The following is an 18,188-nucleotide window of genomic DNA, read 5'->3' as shown; positions in this document are numbered from 1 at the left end:
AAGGTGGCTAGATGGTCAGGGTCCCGGCTGGTAAAAAGAGAGCTGGTTATGGTGCTGAGAGGACGGGTTTCCTGACAGACCTGCCACCGTGGCAAGGGGTGGTAGGAGCAGGAATTAAAGTGTAAGCTGATGGTGTTGGTGAACTGCTGTTTATGAGCACAGGATCTGGCGTCATGGTGGACCATCTCAGACTGGGGGCTGGGGGACTGGAAGCTTTTGTGAGCAAGAAGGAAGGAAAGGAGAGGTAGGGTTGACAAGCCAGCAGGGTGCTACCTTCGGAGTAGAGGAAAGTTGAGCTTTGAGATGAACCATGTCACCTGTTCCTTAGCTGTGGAAGGTGAGGGGCAGGGTGGGAGCTCTACTCAGAGGTAATCCTGCCATAGAACTTACAAGGGAGATGGCAGGAGAAGTAGTAGGTCTGAGATTCAGTCAACAAATACGATTTCTCAGTCTGTAGGGCTTGCTCTAGAAGTTGGGTGTGGTGGTCATGACCTCAGATATCTAGGTCCCCGGATGGCAATTCCCTATCCAGACAAACTGTTCCGTATGAGCAGGATGATAGCCAGCCCTGGGATAACTGTGAGTTCCAACTGTGCACCGAGGAAAAGACACATGCACATGCAAAGGCCCCAGGCAGAGAAGAGTGGGGAAAGGGACCTAAGTGGGTCGTGCTAGGTGGATTCTCAAGGACTTTGAAATGGGAGGAGGGAGGAAGAGCAGCAGAGCTGTGTAGAGGGATCCCACGCTGGAACCTATTGGAATGGAGTGGAAGGGGCAGGCGGGGGACACCATGGTGCTGCCTCTCCAGACCCTTCCTAGAGTGAGTTCTTATAGGCCGTTAGCAGGTGAGGTTGATGGCACTAGGCTGTGGTGGCCCTGAAGACTGGGGTATGAATGTCACAGAAGCAGAAAGTAGGGAAGGAAGAAACTGCAAGTCACAACTGATGGCCTGGGAGGAGCTTGTGACCAAGGAGGCCATCAGTACACCCTTGGTCCCTACTCCTCCTCCCACCCCGACTGCCTGTCTCCAACTCACCCCGAGAGTCCCCTAGAAAGGAAAGAGGGGACTTGGGTGTCCCTGGTCCCCTATCTGTGGCGCCAGCCAGCTGGATTCTAATTAAGCTGCCAGAGCAGAGAGACAGGAAGCAGAGGCTAGGGGCGGGGCTGGATTCCTGCCTGAGCTGGAGCTGAAATCAGGTTAGACACCCCTTGCCCTCCTTGAGGGATGGAGGTGCTTAGTGATGGAGAGGAGTGCGCAGGGCCAGGGGGCAGGGATGAGGTTGAAGCTGCTTTGGTGTGGGTGGGTTCTGGGCAGCCGTGCTGACCTGTCAAGCTGCCCCCAGAGAGGTTCCACTGGAGAAGAGGGACCAGAGCTGGTGAGAGCAACCTGGGACAGGGCAATGTGCAACAGGCCCAGGAAGGGCCTTACCACTGACAGAAGACAGAAGACAGATGCCCTCTGTGCTTGCTGAGGTCAGCTCCTGCCCGGTGTCATTCCCCTGTCCTCCTTCAGGCTGGTGGGCCAGGCCGTGGTACCCTGGTGATGCGGGGCAAGGCCCCCCCCACAGTCCGCTGAGATCCCCGTGCCCGCCCCTGGCCTTCGCCATGGCCCGCTTGGCTGCAGCACTCTGGAGTCTCTGTGTGACGACTGTCCTCGTCACCTCTGCTACCCAAGGTAGGTGTTGGGAAGGGCTGGGTCTCCAAACCTGGATGGGAGGGTGGTAATAGGAGTTCTCTGTGGACTGCAGCCTCTATCCCAGATGAAGCTGGACCAGGCCAGAAAGAACCTGGTGATGCTGCTCTTGGCAGGCACCATTGAGGGATGTTGAACCTCCAGCAGGCCAGGGCACCAGGGGACCCCGAGGACCAAGACAGGCTTTCCGGGGGACCACCTATTTCTCTGTCTTTCCTTCCCCCTCATTCATCACATCTCTGAGTCTCACTGGGACCAAGGCTTAATTAAAGCATGCCTGCTGACGTTTATTTAAAAACAAGTAATTACGCGGCCGGCTCCGGCCTGGGATCCTGCACATGCCACAATTAGTGCCCTAAGCATGCTGCCCAGCGCCGATTACTTAGTTACCATCACAAGTCGGGTACTAGCTGGGTGCAGGGCAACAGAAGCTAAGATGGGGTCTGTTGGCCTTGCCCTCTCCAAGAAGGTCCCCTTCCCCACGTTGCCAGCCCTGTCCTCTGGAAAGTCACAGGGATGAAGGGACACTGTCAGCCTTGTTCTGAAGCCTTGGCAGGGTCCTGCTGGTCGCTGACCCAGTCTCCCCAGTACCCAAGTTCCGGGAGCAGCCCCTGCCAGGCCAGAAGGGGCTGCCTCCACCCCCAGCCCCATGTGAGCCAGCCCTCCACCCCCGGCCTCCCTCCCTGACTAGAGAAGCTAAAATTAGAGGAGGAAGCAGATGGCGTGACAGGCGCACATGGGAAACTTTCTCTCAGCTGGGGCTCTACTCATCCCTAAAACCCGAGGGCCCGGCTGCTCTAACCCCGGGGACCCTATCTCTAAGAGGGGCTGGCCTGGCTCTGCTGCCACAGTACAGACACCTTTCATAGCACTTAGTGTGCTCCCAGCTGTTGTCCTCCCCCAGACATCTGTAGCTTCTGCCCTCCCTGGCCCCATGTGCTGGGGCAACCACTGTCCCATGATGCTGGCCAGGGCAGCCTGGCTCATGTCACCCCTGGATCTTGAGAAATATCCATAACAAAACAAACCACAAAAGAGCAGCTCATCAGCATATTAACTGTAGATTAACCTCTGGTGTCAGGAGAGGGATCTTGGACCTGTGACCAGGGACCAAGGACCCATTAGGTTATTTGGAGCCACCAGCCAGGCCAGGGAGCAGCAGAGTTGGGACTTAGAGCTGTGCTGTGTAGCTCTGATTGTCACAGAGGGACCCCTCATGTGAAGCTGTCTGCTGTGAAGCAGCATGCCACCCTCCTGTGATGCCAGCATTTGGGGGTGGAGGGGGAGGGTCAGGAATTTAAGGCTAGCCTTGACTACTTAGACTTTAAGGCCACCTGGCTATGTGTAAGCCTGTTTCAAAAAACCAAAACAAAGGAAAATTCCTTTGGTTTAGAAATTCAACTGTATGATCCTGACCTGTGGGTACCCATTTTACAGCTTGGGAAAACAAGGCCCTGGGAAGCTACTACTAGTGGCTTTCTGAACTTGAGCATGCAAAAGGTTGGGTGTGGTGACACATGCTTGTTATCTGAGGATTGGGGGGGAGTTTCAAGCCAGGCTGGGCCACACAGCAAGACCCTATCCCCAGAACAATAAGTAGTAAGCAAGGCACAGGTCAGTGGCAGAATGCTTGCCTGGGTGTGGTCTGCTCCTTGTATGGTGTGCGGTGGTACAGGGAAGTCCCCAGGACCACTCTTACTGTGACAACTGACAAGCTGTAATTCACTTGGGGCCAGCAGCAGCCATGGAAGTTTTTTTTTGCAGTGGGAGGAGAGATTCATCCGAGTCTGAAGCAGAATAGTAAAGTCCTGCACAGCGTTCAGGCCGTCCCCAGCTTTAACTGAAGCCACACCCCTAGACTTGTTTGATAATCTGCACGGCAGCCACTCCTCCAGAGGACTACACCCTACCACCTCTCATCCCCTGATGAGACTTGTCTGCTAAAACTGCCATAGCCTTCGACCCACCAACCCACCCCCACTGTTCAGGAGAACAAAGGCCTACATCCTGGCGTCAGCCCAGCCAGCTCCTGCTGAGGTCTCTGCGGCTTGAAGGGGGAGCCTCTCCCTCCATGTCTGCACATAGTCTTTCCCGTGCATGTGTGTGTGGTTCCCTCTTCGGGTGGAGAGTGGCAGTGCCACCCTGATGTCCTAGCCAGTCAGGAGGCTGAAGTAGGAGGATCACAGTTCCAGGGCCGATCTAAAATATACCCCAGATGCTCCCTTTTTGTATGGACCCTTGTCAGACTGGATTGGGGCCCTCTTTAACAGCTTCATCTTAAATTGGTTTCTGTTGTAAAACATCATCTCCAAGCCAAATGTGGCGGTGCACACTGTCCCAACGGATGAGGCTGAGGCAGGAAGGAAGATCACTGTGGGCTTGGGGATAGCTCAGGGAACTTAATGAGTTCAAGGTTAGCACAGACCCTATGATAGGGTCACTGAGACCCTATCCCTGAGGGAGAAATTGTGTGTGTGTGTGTGTGTGTGTGTGTGTGTTCTCAATAACACATGCCTGCAGTCCTAGCTTGGGAAAGTGGAGTCGGTTCAAGTCAGTTCAAGGCTGTATTACAACTTTAAGTCTAGCCTCAGCCACATGAGACCCTGCCTTAGTTTAGTAGTTGGGGAGAAAGGCCCCCAAAGACACTGTCTCTGAGCACAGCCATTTTCCGAGGTAGGGGGGCTTAGTTCTTCAGTTCAGCATAAGATTTTGGGGGACAGCTAGTGAGATGGTTCAGGTGGATCGAGGTGTTTGCTGCATAGCCTGACTTGAATTCAGTCCCCAGAACCATTGATAAAAAAGTGTACAGATTGCCCTCTGACCTCCACCTGTGCACCCTCATACATACACACAAAATGTGAAAAGTTCTTGATTGTTTTTAAAGAATTTGGGGGCACACAGTTGTGGCTGATCCATAACTTCCAAGATGATGTTCGCCCTTTCTTACCAAGCAGGGCCTCACCAGGTGAAGACTTCGTCAGCTCTGGGCCAAATCACCCCTTTTTCCACAGGGGTTAAAACTCAGTGCTATAGGCCTGATTCATATAACTAGTTTCCCAACATGGCTGAGCCAACAAGTTCTTTATTCCCTTGTGACTATGACACTGTCCCCAACTGTTCTGCAGGCCTGAGCCGGGCTGGACTCCCATTTGGATTGATGCGCCGGGAGCTAGCATGCGAAGGCTACCCCATTGAGCTGCGGTGCCCGGGCAGTGACGTCATCATGGTGGAGAATGCAAACTATGGGCGCACAGATGACAAGATCTGCGATGCCGACCCTTTCCAGATGGAGAACGTGCAGTGCTACCTGCCTGACGCCTTCAAAATCATGTCACAGAGGTGAGCCTGCTTTCTGCCCTCCACGTGTCCTGCAGGAGTTTCCTGAGCACGGGCTACAAGTGAGCTGGAGTTGCTTCACACGGACAGTGTCCCCTCACTCACTCACCTCATAGAGCAGTGGTTCCCAACCTTCCTAACGTTCCGACCCTTTAATATAGTTCCCCATGTTGCGGTGACCCCCAACCATAGAACTATTTTTGTTGCTTCTTCCTAACTGTAACTTTGCTGTTGTTTTGAATTGTGATGTAAATTTGTCAGGTACAGGATATCTTGATATACAACCCCTCCAAAGGGGTTGTGGCCCACGGGTTGAGAACCACTGCTAGAGATGCTTGCCCATGTTGGGTTCGGGTAGGAGCTTGCAGACCCAAAGCAGAGGGAGAAGGGTCTCCAAAGAAGGGCACCTGGCTGTACAGAATTGTCCTGAGCATTTGAGGAGCGGCAGCTGTGCGGTGTAGTTGTGGTGTGATGTCTGAGCATGTGTGTGCAGATGTGCAACTTGTGTTTGTGTCTCTGAGCAGGTATGTATATGGATAAGGGTGTATTTGTGTGTCTGAGGAAGTGTCTGGGCTGGGGCGGCCCACATGTAAAGTTGCACAACGTACTGGACTAGTCAGTCCGTCAGGTTTCTCGATGTGCAGCTGCCCCTGGGACCCCCGGCCTGCTCTCTTGCCATCGCCTTTCCTGTGATAGTCCATTCTTCCTGTGTAGCCAGTGGGCATCAGTGGAGATTTGAGTCAGGTCCTATGCCTCTGCTTAGAACTCAGGTTCCCACCTTCTTTCTGAGGCTCAGAGTGCACCGTGCGGCCTGCCCTGACCAATGCCCCACCTTTGCTGTGGGCTCACTCAGTTCCAGCTGTGCAAGGCCCTCACTGTATCATGCTTGTAGGCTCAGTTCTCAGCATTGAACATGCCTCAGAATTTGCAGCCCTGTAGCCCAAAGGCTCCTAACCTCCTTTTCTAATGTGTCACACCGGTGCTTCATGGGATCTGTGGGACACAGGAGCCTGGCCTGTTAGTTGGGAAGTGACAAAGCTAATTGCTGGGATTTTATTGTTGTTCTTGTTTTTTTAGAAACATGAGTGTCCCTGCTGTCCCTTCTGCCTGAGGTCCAAGTGGCTGTTCTATGCTTCCTTATGGCTGTCTACCCACTGGATACTTCAGCACAGTCTGAAGCTGCAGGCCCCTGTCCTTTTCCTGACCCCTTCGGGGCCCTGCCTTCCGACCATATTTCCATCAGATATTTAGTTTTTGCTTGGTATTTTATCTTATGTCGTCCCTAACTCTAAGCTATTGGCTACACAGGGACAACAGACTTTTGTCCTTTACTGCTATGGCTATGGCCAGGTACACGTAGGCACTCACTTGATGCCTGAGAGGTCAGAGTTCAGGGCATCTGTAGCATGATTAAAAAGGCAGGACAGCTGGGAACAGCATAGTCGGGACAGGGGAGAGGAAGGCACCGAGATCGTCACAGGACATGGAAGACCGACTGGTTCTAAGTATGCAAGGCTGGAGTTGCCTTGCTGCCTTTGCCCCATCCTCCTGATACCTCATCCCGCCTCCCAGCCATGACTTAAGCCCTGCCCCCTTCCTTGGGAGCACCCTGGTCCCTTTCCACCGTATCCACAGCAGCTAGAGCAGAGCCGTCCATGTCCTCCCCTACACAGGAGGCTGAGTAGTGAGCTACAGGGGCCTTAGGAACTTTGTGGGAAAAGCTTTGGGGGCCCTCAACTTGCTTCCTCTCTGAATGCTACAGCCTTGTGTCTGTGAGGATCATGGCTAAGCTGCTAGGACAGATGCCATAGGAAAGTTGGCATGAACCTTCACTGCACCTTCGGGCTTCCACCTCCTGGAGTCCCACCCCTTAAAGACAGACACACCCACCCTCCCATGGTAGTTCATTCCAGCTTCAGGGGAGTTTGGGCTGTGATGCTGGGGGATCAAAAATTCTAAAGTGAATGCTTTTGGCGACATTTTGTGCATTTACCATCTCAGCTTAGTTCCAGAACATTCTATGGCTTCAAAAAGAAACCACGTAGCCTTTATCGGCTGCTTCCCATTCTCCCGTTGCCCCTGCTCTGTGTTTTCTGTCCAGGGATTTGCCTAGACTCTATCTCCACATACACCAGCCTTTCCTCAGAGTCACTGTTGACATTTATCCTTGGTTTGCTTTGAGTCAGCACCATAGCCCCTTTTCTGTCATGTAGCAGGCTACATTGTACAAGACAGCTACACCAGTGATGCCACCAAGAGCTCAAACAGGCTACGTTTTTTGCTTAGCATTCCTCCACGGGCAGGCTTTTGTGTTGTCTCCCCCTGTTGGTGGAAGTAGGCAGTGCAGCTGTGCACATGCGTGGTAAGGATTTGTTCACACACATGTTATAAATTCTCTAGAGCACATTGCTGAGGACCAGGATTGCTCTGTTGTATGAGGCCAATGCTGAGCTTGAAAGAAAGGGTTTGGGTGGTGGCTAACACCAGACCTTGCCATGCCGAGTTCCCCCTTTCCTTCCCAGCCTCCTGCTGATTTCCCCTCTGTCCTTCCCAGTGCCGGGAAGAACTAGAGCTGATTCAACTTACCTTTCTGTTCATTTGGTTTTTTTTGTTTTTTTAATTTCAAAGACAGGATTTCTTTGTGTATCCCTGCAACCCTCTGTAGACCAGGCTGGCCTCAAACTCAGAGATCCACCTGCCTCTGCCTCCCGGGTGCTGGGATGGAAAGTGCATGTACCACCTCCCGGCTCTTGTCACTTACTGTATATTTTTTTTTCTTTTTTTCCGGAGCTGGGGACCGAACCCAGGGCCTTGCGCGTCACTTACTGTAAATGCACACCCCTTGTCTGGCCACTCTAGGGACAGGGAATGGTGCTGGCTGCGTTTCTTGTCTTGTGACAGAAACAACTTAAGGGCTTGTTTTGGCTCTGGGTTTCAGAATTCAGAACATCACAGCAGGGCTGTGTGGCAGAGCATGGTTACCCCCATTCATGGCTGCCAGGAAGCAGAGGGGAAGTGTGGGCATTCCGCCTCTCTCCTCCCCTTCTATTGTGACAGTCTACACTGTTAGGCCATGGAATTTGCCTGAAGTTGTCCACATTCAGGTGGCTCTTCTCTCTGGCAAGACCCTCACAGACATACCTAGAAGCACACCTGACTAATGTCGTAGGCAGTTTTAAACCCGGTGTAGCTGACGAGGATGACCTGTGACAGGAAGCTTAGCTGGGTACTGCTGGTGGGAAGGAGCAGTGTGAAGAAGCAGGGAGAAGTGGACCTGAGAAGTGGTCCTGCAGGAGGGAACAGGACAGGGTCTGTGGGGTGACTGGACCTGAGGCGTCCTGCAGGAGGGGACAGGGTCTGTGGGGTGACTGGACCTGAGGTGTCCTGCAGGAGGGGACAGGGTCTGTGGGGTGACTGGACCTGAGGAGCCCCTGTAGAAGGGGACAGGGTCTGTGGGGTGAGTGAGCAGCCACCAAATGTGGACAGGGTCTGTGATGGTGTCTTCGGGTTATATAATAAGGCATCCTTTTCTGTACTGGCCAGACCTAGGAGAAGCTGGAGGGACCTGGAATCAGTGAATTCCCTGTAGAGATTCATGAATCTTCCGGCTGGCTGTAGACCCTCTCTCTCAGACACCCTCCAGAGGGTGGCAGCGCCCATGGGAAAGGCCAAGGTGGTCACAGCAGGCACTGAGTCTTCTGAGGGCGGTGTGTTTACAAAGGTGCCCATCACATGTGGTGTTGTCTGTGCTTTGTCTTCAGACACACCAGAAGAGGGCATCAAATCTCATTACAGATGGTTGTGAGCCACCATGTGGTTGCTGGGAATTGAACTCAGGACCTCTGGAAGAGCAGCAGCCAGTGCTCTTAACCACTGATCCACCTCTACAGCCCATCTGTGCTTTTTAGTAACTAGCACAGGGGCTTTACACTCAATTTAAAGAAAAATGCCAAAGGTGTTCTGGTCCAGGGAGAGCCTGTCTCGTGGCTGTGGAGGCCTGTGGGAAAGAGCAGGCAGGAAGCAGAACAGCACTCCAGTCTCCGCGCTCCATAGTGCCTTCCCATTGGAACTGTACGTTTGCCCTCCAACCCTAGAGCCTTCTGAGTCTGAGTCCATTATTCTCATCTCCTTTTCCCTTCTCCTGTAGATGTAATAACCGAACCCAGTGTGTGGTGGTGGCCGGCTCTGACGCCTTTCCTGACCCCTGTCCTGGAACCTACAAGTACCTGGAGGTGCAGTACGACTGTGTCCCTTACAGTGAGTCATCTTGTTCCTCATGCCGTCTTGGGCCCTTCCCCCAGTGGAGCAGGGAAGGAGAGCCTTGATCAGTACACATGTGCACACATGTGCACACATGTGCACACGTCCATAGGGCTGGGCACAGGGCAGCAGGCTTGCTCCCACTCTGGCACACTCTTCTCACAGACACTTTTCCACATTTGGTGGCTGCTCTCCTCCCACCACACAGACTATGTCCCTTCCTGTAGGGGTGTCTTCAGCCCTAGTCACCTGCCCACTCCCTGCTTCTTCACATGCCCTTTGCTTGCTAAAGCCCCTCAAAGCCACACTCTTACAGCATGCTGGCCTCTCTCCAGCCTCCCACCCACTCTGCCTCCCTCCTGACAGTGGACATATCCTCACAGCCCTCACAGTCATCATCTCCTCCACACACCCACCCCTGCCCCTTCTTCGGCATGGAAGCCAAAGACATCTTCCAAGATTCCTACTGCCTGTTAGTTTATGAATTGCCCTGAGAACACTTCCTGTCCACAAAGGAAGTGCTGCCATGTTGGAATGACAGTGCCCCCTAAGATAATCTTTGGGAGCCAGAAGCCTAACTACCCTGCACCTGACCAAGGGAAGTAGTCAGAGGCTTGTTCATCCTCGAACTCCCCAGCACCACCAGTCTTCCCGCCCACTCTCCTCCTCCTCCACCCATCGCCCCTTCTGTCCTCTCACCTGGCCTCACACAGCCAGCCTGGAGGTAGGGAGGCCCTCTAGGCAAAAGGGGAGGAGACAAGACCGTCAGGGTGTCCAAGTGTGAGGGGCAGGGGAGCAGGAGACTTCGTAACTCTCCCTCCTCTCCCCTCCCACCCAGCTCTCCCACCCCCCACCCCTCCAACCTTTGATTTCTCCTTGCAGGTGAAGCCAGGATGATGGGTGAACAGGGTCACTTACTGCTCGCATAACTTTCTTCTTTTAGTCTTCGCCCTTTCCTTTCAGTGCCTGAGGCCTTCTTCCACCGCCTGAGGGGGATGCCCGTCTGCTCCCCGAAGCCTCCCCACAGCACTGGGGACACTGCCCACCCGCAGCTGGGGCAGCAGGGAGGGAGGTGGGATGTGGCAAGCCTAGGACAGAGGGTTGGGCAGGTGGTGTGAGGTTCAACTGTGGCTCCTGACTTGTCTGGCTCTGAAACCTGCAGCAAATGACTTAAAATTTCTTCGGGTGCTGCAGACGGAGGCGTGAGTCCTGGAGATCGGGAGTGACAAGCGCTTGGCCCTGCGGCCAGAGTCTGCTCCCAGGAGCAAAGCCCCGAAGGCAGAGGCTGCGACTTCACCCCCCCAGCGCCCAGCCCCGAACCTGGTTCAAGATGTGCTCAGTGATGGTACGGACGCTCTTTCCCGCCACCTGAGCCTCTTACTCCTCTGTGATGGGGGAGGGGGTCAAAGCGTGCCCAGAGTACTTAAAGTAGTAGACAGCACGGGGCCCAAGCTGCTTTGTGCCCCAGGCCACCATAGGTCTTAGGGAATGGCCGCTGCATGGCCTCCTCTGTGTGGTTCACATCTCTGAACCTCAGTTTCCCCAGTTGTAGTCAGAGTCCTGGTAGGCCTGACTGCAAGGGCCTGTACTGTGCCTGCATCCTCACGAGCACTGCTGTGACTGTGACTACACTCCACCTCTAGCCAGTTACTGCTATTGCCTTGGTAATCAAAACAAGAGTAGCAACAGTTAGTGAACCCAGCTCTCCAGACAGGTAGTCACAAGACCGGAAAAGTCGCTGGTCTAGTCCACAGTCCAAACCAAGGTACAAGAAATAAAGTGGCCATGGGTCCTGAATGGAGCTTAAAAATCTAGAGCAACATCCCCCTTCTGTGGCCCAGGAGCACAACTCAGGAAGATGGGCTGTGGGGTGAAAAGTGATCCAGGGCATGGGTCATGGGCAACTTTGATGGAGGAGAATGCAAACGAGCCTTCGAAGACAGTGTACACAGAGCAGGGGTCACGGGTAGGGCTGACCACAAGTGCTCCTGGGCATGCAGAGCTAGTAGGCTTGCTTATATTAGCTCCTGTCCCTGCCCCCCGATAGCCGGGGTTGGGGTCCAGGAATAAATAAAGCTAGGGAGAGGATAGGCACACACTTAATGACTTTCCCTGAGCATATCCTGAGTGCTAGGCCCTGGGCGAGGCGCTGGGCAGCCAGACAGGGTCCCTGCACAACTCAAGTGGGTGCCCAGGGGGGGTCGACCTGGTCAGCCACAGGACCTTGGACTTCAGAGGCTGGGGTGACCCCAGTGCTGGTGAAGGTGGGGCAGGGGTGGGGGCAGGGATCCCACAGCTGGGGGAGGGGGGGTCACTGGAGTGTGGGAAACCCAGACATTGAACTAACACTGGATTTGCTTTGCAGCTGAGCACAGCCTAACTCTCCCTTCCTCCCCAGGTGCCACCTGTGCGTCATCAAGGGCGGTGGGCAGGGTAGGGTGCAGCTAGGGCTCCTGGGCCTTTGGTGGACTGGGCAGAGCAGCTGAACCTTGAGGCCCCCCCCAACTCCCTCACCCCCCTGGGAGTGTAGGAGCCTGTCTGCCACGTGCTGTCCAGCCCAGTCTATGTCCCCTCCAATTCTGTGCCTCTTGTCTCCCCTACCCTGGCTCTGTCTGAGGCCAGGGGCACCTGCCCGCCTGCCTCTGTTGTTCTGTGTCTGGCTCTACTGGCCTCTTTTTGTGCGTTCCAGGGATCTGGAGGGTTTAGGGGAACACAGCTGGATTCAGGTGGGGCCTACTCAAAGGGAAAGGGGCTCAGCCTATGCTCTTGGCTGAGAGGGGCACCAAGGCCCCAGAGACACCCTTCTCTCCGCCCCTGGTTCCCTGCTGCCTGGTGTTAGCCCAGCCTGTTCGGGCTCCTCTTTATACCTGGTTCCCTCCTGCCTGAGGGCGCTGTCTGCCTGCTGTCTGTCCCATACCCAGTCTCTTTGTCTCTTCCCTCCTGTGTGTCCCCTGACCCTTCTCACTTTCTCCTCAGCACCCTCTCACCCCATCCTACCCCCAAAAGAAGGGACTTGGGGGTGGGGGCTGAAATGATGCTATGGAAGGGGTTGGGAAAGCAGGAGGAAAGACAGGAAGAGGGGGCGTGTGGCCAGAAAAGAAACAAAAGCAATTTAATCTTTTTTTTTCTCTTTTTTTTCTTGCACATTTTTTTTCAATTTGTTTTCTCTCTCTCTTCCGATGCTTAAAGTAGAAGTGGAGCAGAAAGGTAAACGCACTGTTACCAATGCTAACCCCTAACTCACACTTTGTTCCACCCGTACCATACTCATGTGGCCCACCCCTCCCCCCCTTCTTCTCCCCCACCCTACTTGGTCCAGTGATTTCCCTGCCCCGGGTGTCCTCCCAGCACAGCTGGGCTGGCCCTGGTGCTGCAGCACCACCAAGGCCAAGGTCATGGCCTTGGGCTTCTCCACCCTCCAGATACTCACGGAAGCTCCTCTCTGAGCCTGGGCAAGATACCCCACTCCTACACCCGTCTCTCTTTCTCTCTCTCCTCTCACCCCCCTCTGTACCTCTCTGGTCCCTGGTCCCTGCAGGGTACCTGACCTCATCTCTCATTTCTTTTGCCTCCCTTAGGAGAAATGTGTAAGCTTCCAGGCGGGTGGGGAGGGAGGGACTGACTCCCCAGCCTCCACAGGCACCGGTAGAGGTCTCTCTTCCTCGCTCTGTCTCTTCCTACCCTTCTTCTTCCTCTCCCCACCTCTCTCTTCTCTCTCCTTTCCCCTTATACCTCTTGCAAAGTGTTTCTGGCAGAGGGCGGTGGGTTGGAGAGAAACTTTTTCCTTTGGGGGACCAGATTTCTCCTCTCTCCCTGGCTCCTGGTGGCTTGAGTTCTTCTGGTTTGGCGATTCCAAGGCCCAGAGCTGTTGTGGAGCACAGAGAGCCAGTCTCCTCACACTCCACCCTCCTGACCAGTCGGGTCTAGTACTGGGGAGGGTTGTCAGCTATCCCAGTCCCCTGGGAGGGGCAGCCTACCAAAACCCTGGGATGGGGGTGGGGGCGGGCTTCCTGGAGAGGGAGGGAGTGGGTTCTGTCTCTGCACAGCTGCAGTCAGGGTTTCTTCCGGGCTGATGTGGGAGAGGACCAGGGAGGGGTGGTGGGGGTCATAGACTTGCTCTGGGGACTTCCACAGGCCCCATAATTTCTTGCAGGGAGCCCCATGGTGCTGGTTGAGGGTGGCCTGCTAGTAGTAGGCAGGAGGAATGGACAGCAATGAGATGGCCCTTCGGGGTTCCTCTTTGCCTTGAAATTAAGGTGGTCTGTGGAGGATCCCCTGCCAGGGAGGTGGGTGGGGTCCCTCTGAGCTGCTCCCCTCCCCTTTCCTTCCCACCTTGCCCATCTCAGAGGCTGGGCACCATCCCTCCCTTGCTCTCCTGAGTCAGCCCTGCATTGGCCACTCTTCTTGCAGGCTTGGAACTACGGCACTGGATCTCCTCTCCGGGCTGGGCTGGGGGAGGGAAGAGGTGTTTGGGAGCTGGGTGCTGAGGAGGGGTCCTGGCTGCCCAAGGCCCCTGGCAGACCCTTCCTCGTCTTTCCCCCACCTTGGAATGACCTCTAACTGTGCCTTTCTCCACTGGTACCCTCTGACTGGCTCAGGCCCTCTTTATGCACACACACCCCAGGCCGGGGTTCTATGAGATCAAGGAAAGACCTGGGGAAACAGGAAGAAAGGGTGGGGCCAGGTAGTCTGGTCAGAGGGTACAGATAAACTGACAGGAACGCCTGGCTTAGAACCCAGGCTTAACTTTGGCTAAAGGAGCTGTGTTACTACTGGCCATCTTGTGCCCTGGTGCCAAACCGCCCCAGTGTTGTGAAGGGAGAGCTGCAGGTTGCACATATCCCCAACCAGCCTCACTGATGAGCTAGGCTGGAAGTAGGCACTAGACTTGGCTCCTTCCCCGGGGGTCCCTCACAACTGAGGCTGCCCACCATGCTGGTGCCAAGTCCTCCCAGCCCTCCCTGTGCCCCTGGGGCTAGCTGCTTTGGTGATGGACCAAGCAGGAGCAGAGAATTCACAATAGACCCACACACATACCCTACAGCCCTGGCCTGCCTGTGGGTTCTGTCATGAAGTGAGGGGGAGGTACCAGCCCTCGTGAGGGAAGGGGCTGGCCCACAGTACTCAGGGACAAGGAGGGAGTTGGCCACACTGACCTGCCGGATCAGTAGAGTAGGCTAGGAACAGGTGGTGCTGGGCTGTGAGGGGCAAGGGTGGGCAGGCCAGCGGTGCCAACGAGATGCAGTCGAGGTTTTCCTCTTTTCAGGGAATGGGGGGGTGGGGCGGGGCCCCCCACCTTTCTGACACCAGCGCTGCCTTGGTCCCTCCTCCCGAGCCGGGGATGGTCACAGGTAAATCGGGGTCCGGGGCAGGGGAGGTGGGGGGTTGGCTGGGGTGGGCTGGGGCTTTATCCTAGCACCTGGTTCCCTCCCTTGCCCCCTCCGAGCTGGACCTGGGACTGCCCCTGGAAGGGACTCTCAGTCGGGCCTGGGCCTTGGAGTGAATTCTCTGCTCACCCCCTCTCTCCTCGCCAGCACTAACCTTTTCTTCCCAGGTGGTCTCCAGAGCGCCTCCCTTGGAGCCAGGACTTTGTGGATACACACACCCCTCCTTGTCTCTCTTCCCTCTGCACAGCTCCCTCACCCCAAATGTCCCGGGAGTCCTGTTCTCCATGTCCCCACTCCACCCTTGTGCACCAGTCAGTGTGTGCTTCTGAACCTGAGTCACCAGAGACCCTGCCGGCTGGGGCAGCACTGGACTCCTCCCTAGCCTAACCCAGGAGCTGCTTCCTCCGTCCTCTCCTCAGCTACCTACTTGGCGGGTGCCAGCTGAGAGGAACCCAGACAGCATCAGGGACCTGAGGAGCAGGATAGACAGCCCTAAGGTTTCCTGCCAGAGTGGGTGTGGAAACATCACTCTACCTTGCAGCTTTTGGAGGAGGAAGAAAGTGAAGTTTTTGTTTTTATTTTAAAGAACAAAGAAAGTCTACCCCTGCACGGCTGGTGAAGGATGGGATCCCAGCCCCTAGTTTTTCAGTGGAGGCAGAGAGGAGAGGCCAGGGTACTGAACCTTGAGGCTAGATGGCATTGCAGCAGAGGACCCACTCCCCAGCCCATCTCGCCCGACCTGGGAGAGCTCTGGACAAATCCTTCCTCCCCAGCCTGTAGGGTCTCTAGCAGCCAAGAAAGGGAAGAGGGCGCTACCTTCCCACACTAACCCTGCTCTTGATGGTCTCCAGGGTTCACATCTCCAGGGAGAGGGGCAGCTGGGCAGGGCGGGAGTTCCGGCCCACAAACCCCCTTCCCATCACCAGCCCGACCAAGCAACCATGACTGCAGCAGCAGGAGGGGACAGCATGGTTTCCTCCCCCACCATGTGACCAACTTGCCTCTCTCTCCCCTCTCTCCTTGCCTCTGCTCCTCCCCACCTCCTCCCTGCCTACCTACCTACCCGGCCCAGTCTTCGTGTGCCCAGGGACACTGCAGAAGGTGCTGGAGCCCACCTCCACACATGAATCAGAGCACCAGTCTGGCGCATGGTGCAAGGACCCACTGCAGGCAGGTGACCGTATCTACGTTATGCCCTGGATCCCCTACCGCACGGACACACTGACCGAGTATGCTTCCTGGGAGGACTATGTGGCTGCACGCCACACCACCACGTACAGACTGCCCAACCGTGTAGATGGCACTGGCTTTGTGGTATATGATGGTGCCGTCTTCTATAACAAGGAACGTACTCGCAACATTGTCAAATATGACCTGCGGACCCGCATCAAGAGCGGAGAAACAGTCATAAACACAGCCAACTACCACGACACCTCACCTTATCGCTGGGGAGGCAAAACCGACATTGACCTGGCAGTGGATGAGAACGGGCTGTGGGTCATCTATGCCACTGAGGGGAACAACGGGCGTCTGGTGGTGAGCCAGCTCAACCCCTACACACTGCGTTTCGAGGGCACCTGGGAAACAGGCTATGACAAGCGCTCAGCCTCCAATGCCTTCATGGTGTGCGGTGTCCTCTATGTGCTGCGCTCTGTTTATGTGGATGACGACAGTGAGGCAGCAGGCAACCGCGTGGACTATGCCTTCAACACCAATGCAAACCGAGAGGAGCCCGTCAGTCTTGCCTTCCCCAACCCCTACCAGTTTGTATCTTCTGTTGACTACAATCCCCGGGACAACCAGCTGTATGTGTGGAACAACTATTTCGTGGTGCGCTACAGCTTGGAGTTTGGACCCCCAGATCCCAGTGCTGGTGAGGATGGGTTTTGAGGGGTGCTGGCCTGTTTGCACATAATACTCCGGTACTCTGGGGGATTAGGAGGTAAAGAAAATCACAGTGTGTGGCAAACATCCACCCTTCCACACCTCAGTGTGCCTTCTGTCTTCAAGGCTTGGGGTTCACTGTGCTGATTCCTAGATGAAGTTCATACACTAAGTGACTGAGGCATTGTTTACTTCAGAACGGAACCCCCCAGGATTCTGACTCTAACCAGGATCCAGGATCTGTGCTGCTGGGCACATCAGTGTAAGATTGTTGGATATGTAGACTCAAAAGCAAACAATTACTTGTTCTCATTTCGCCTCCAGCTTCCCGTCAGCTAACCAGAGCCACCCCAGAGCTGCAGAGAGCCTTATGATACCCCTGAGGGAAGGTGTAGGTAGGCAGGCACCAGACCATGGTCAGCTGCGTCATAGATGAGAGGTGATTGCATCCAGCAGCTTTGACACACGTCTCCAGTACCAGCTCTGGGAGAGCCTCACAGAGCACATAGTATATTTTTACTCTCTTCTGAGTGTATATATATCCATAGATATACAGGGGACTTCTGAGCACAAAAAGACCAGGGGGCCCAGAGTACTTCATTGGGTAAGGTAGATGTCAAGGTGCCAAGGGACCCTGTGTTTGGGCACATTGGTGTGCCTTAAGTATGGGTGTGACCATACCCTGTGTCCCCTCTTCCTTCCAGGCCCAGCCACTTCCCCACCTCTCAGTACCACCACCACAGCTCGGCCTACGCCCCTCACCAGCACAGCCTCACCTGCAGCCACCACTCCACTCCGCCGGGCGCCCCTCACCACGCACCCAGTAGGTGCCATCAACCAGCTGGGACCTGACCTGCCTCCAGCCACAGCCCCGGCACCCAGTACCCGGCGGCCTCCAGCCCCCAATCTGCATGTGTCCCCTGAGCTCTTCTGTGAACCCCGAGAGGTCCGGCGGGTCCAGTGGCCAGCTACCCAGCAGGGTATGCTGGTGGAGAGACCTTGCCCCAAGGGAACTCGAGGTGAGTGCTGCAGCACAGCTGAACTGGAGGAGCTAGGGGACGGACAGCTGGACAGTCTGCAGCCCCGTACCTGGGGGACTGCAGGTGTTCAGCCCCTGGCCTCAGAGTAAGCATAGCCAGTTTCAAGACTGATATGGGACAGATAAACAACTCAGGTTCTAGGGGTTCCAGACAAGGTTGGGAGAGGCTTACTGAAGAAAGCCTTCTAGAGCGGGTCTTGCGGGGGTGGGGGGAGGATAACTCTGGGAGGCCTAGGGTGGCCTTGTACCTTTCCCCAAGTGTCCCTCTCCTGCTCGCCCTCTGCTCTGTTTCCTCCCTCTGTCCTTGGTCTCTTCATCTCCTTCTCTTTGGCTTTTTTGTCTATCTCAACAGGAATTGCCTCGTTCCAGTGCCTCCCAGCTCTGGGGCTCTGGAATCCTCGGGGCCCTGACCTCAGCAACTGCACTTCCCCCTGGGTCAACCAAGTCGCCCAGAAGGTACCAGTAACTGCTGCCCCTTGCAGGCAGGCCAGCCAGAACCCAGGGTAGCAGGAGTGATGGGAAAAGTTGGGGAGACACATAGGGCTGAAAGCCAGGGCAAGGGTTCTCTCTAAACCTTGTGTGGGAAAGG

At 55.3% G+C, this 18,188-nt stretch overlaps 1 protein-coding gene across 11 annotated transcripts in view; it reads left to right on the top strand.

The window, feature by feature from the left end:
• Adgrl1 (adhesion G protein-coupled receptor L1) overlaps positions 1-18,188 on the top strand; it is a 41,621-nt gene that overhangs the window by 13,218 nt on the left and 10,215 nt on the right. For 2 of the 11 annotated variants that reach the window (XM_032888102.1, XM_032888101.1), the window contains exons 2-7: positions 1,514-1,675; positions 4,819-5,032; positions 9,177-9,286; positions 15,749-16,549; positions 17,265-17,579; positions 17,952-18,055. In XM_032888102.1, the coding sequence (XP_032743993.1) occupies positions 1,606-1,675; positions 4,819-5,032; positions 9,177-9,286; positions 15,749-16,549; positions 17,265-17,579; positions 17,952-18,055 (1,614 nt within the window). In that variant the 5' untranslated portion in view covers positions 1,514-1,605. Of the gene's footprint in view, positions 1-758; positions 1,676-4,818; positions 5,033-9,176; positions 9,287-10,483; positions 10,635-12,478; positions 12,497-14,555; positions 14,641-15,748; positions 16,550-17,264; positions 17,580-17,951; positions 18,056-18,188 lie in introns of those variants that run through there. The other 9 variants (XM_032888104.1, XM_032888100.1, XM_032888095.1 and 6 more) reach the window with 9 other exon arrangements.

Source organism: Rattus rattus, chromosome 17 (genome assembly GCF_011064425.1).
Source record: "Rattus rattus isolate New Zealand chromosome 17, Rrattus_CSIRO_v1, whole genome shotgun sequence".
Lineage (NCBI taxonomy): Eukaryota > Metazoa > Chordata > Mammalia > Rodentia > Muridae > Rattus > Rattus rattus.
The sequence above is the reverse complement of the archived record's forward strand: the minus strand, read 5'-3'. Positions and strand labels throughout refer to the sequence as shown.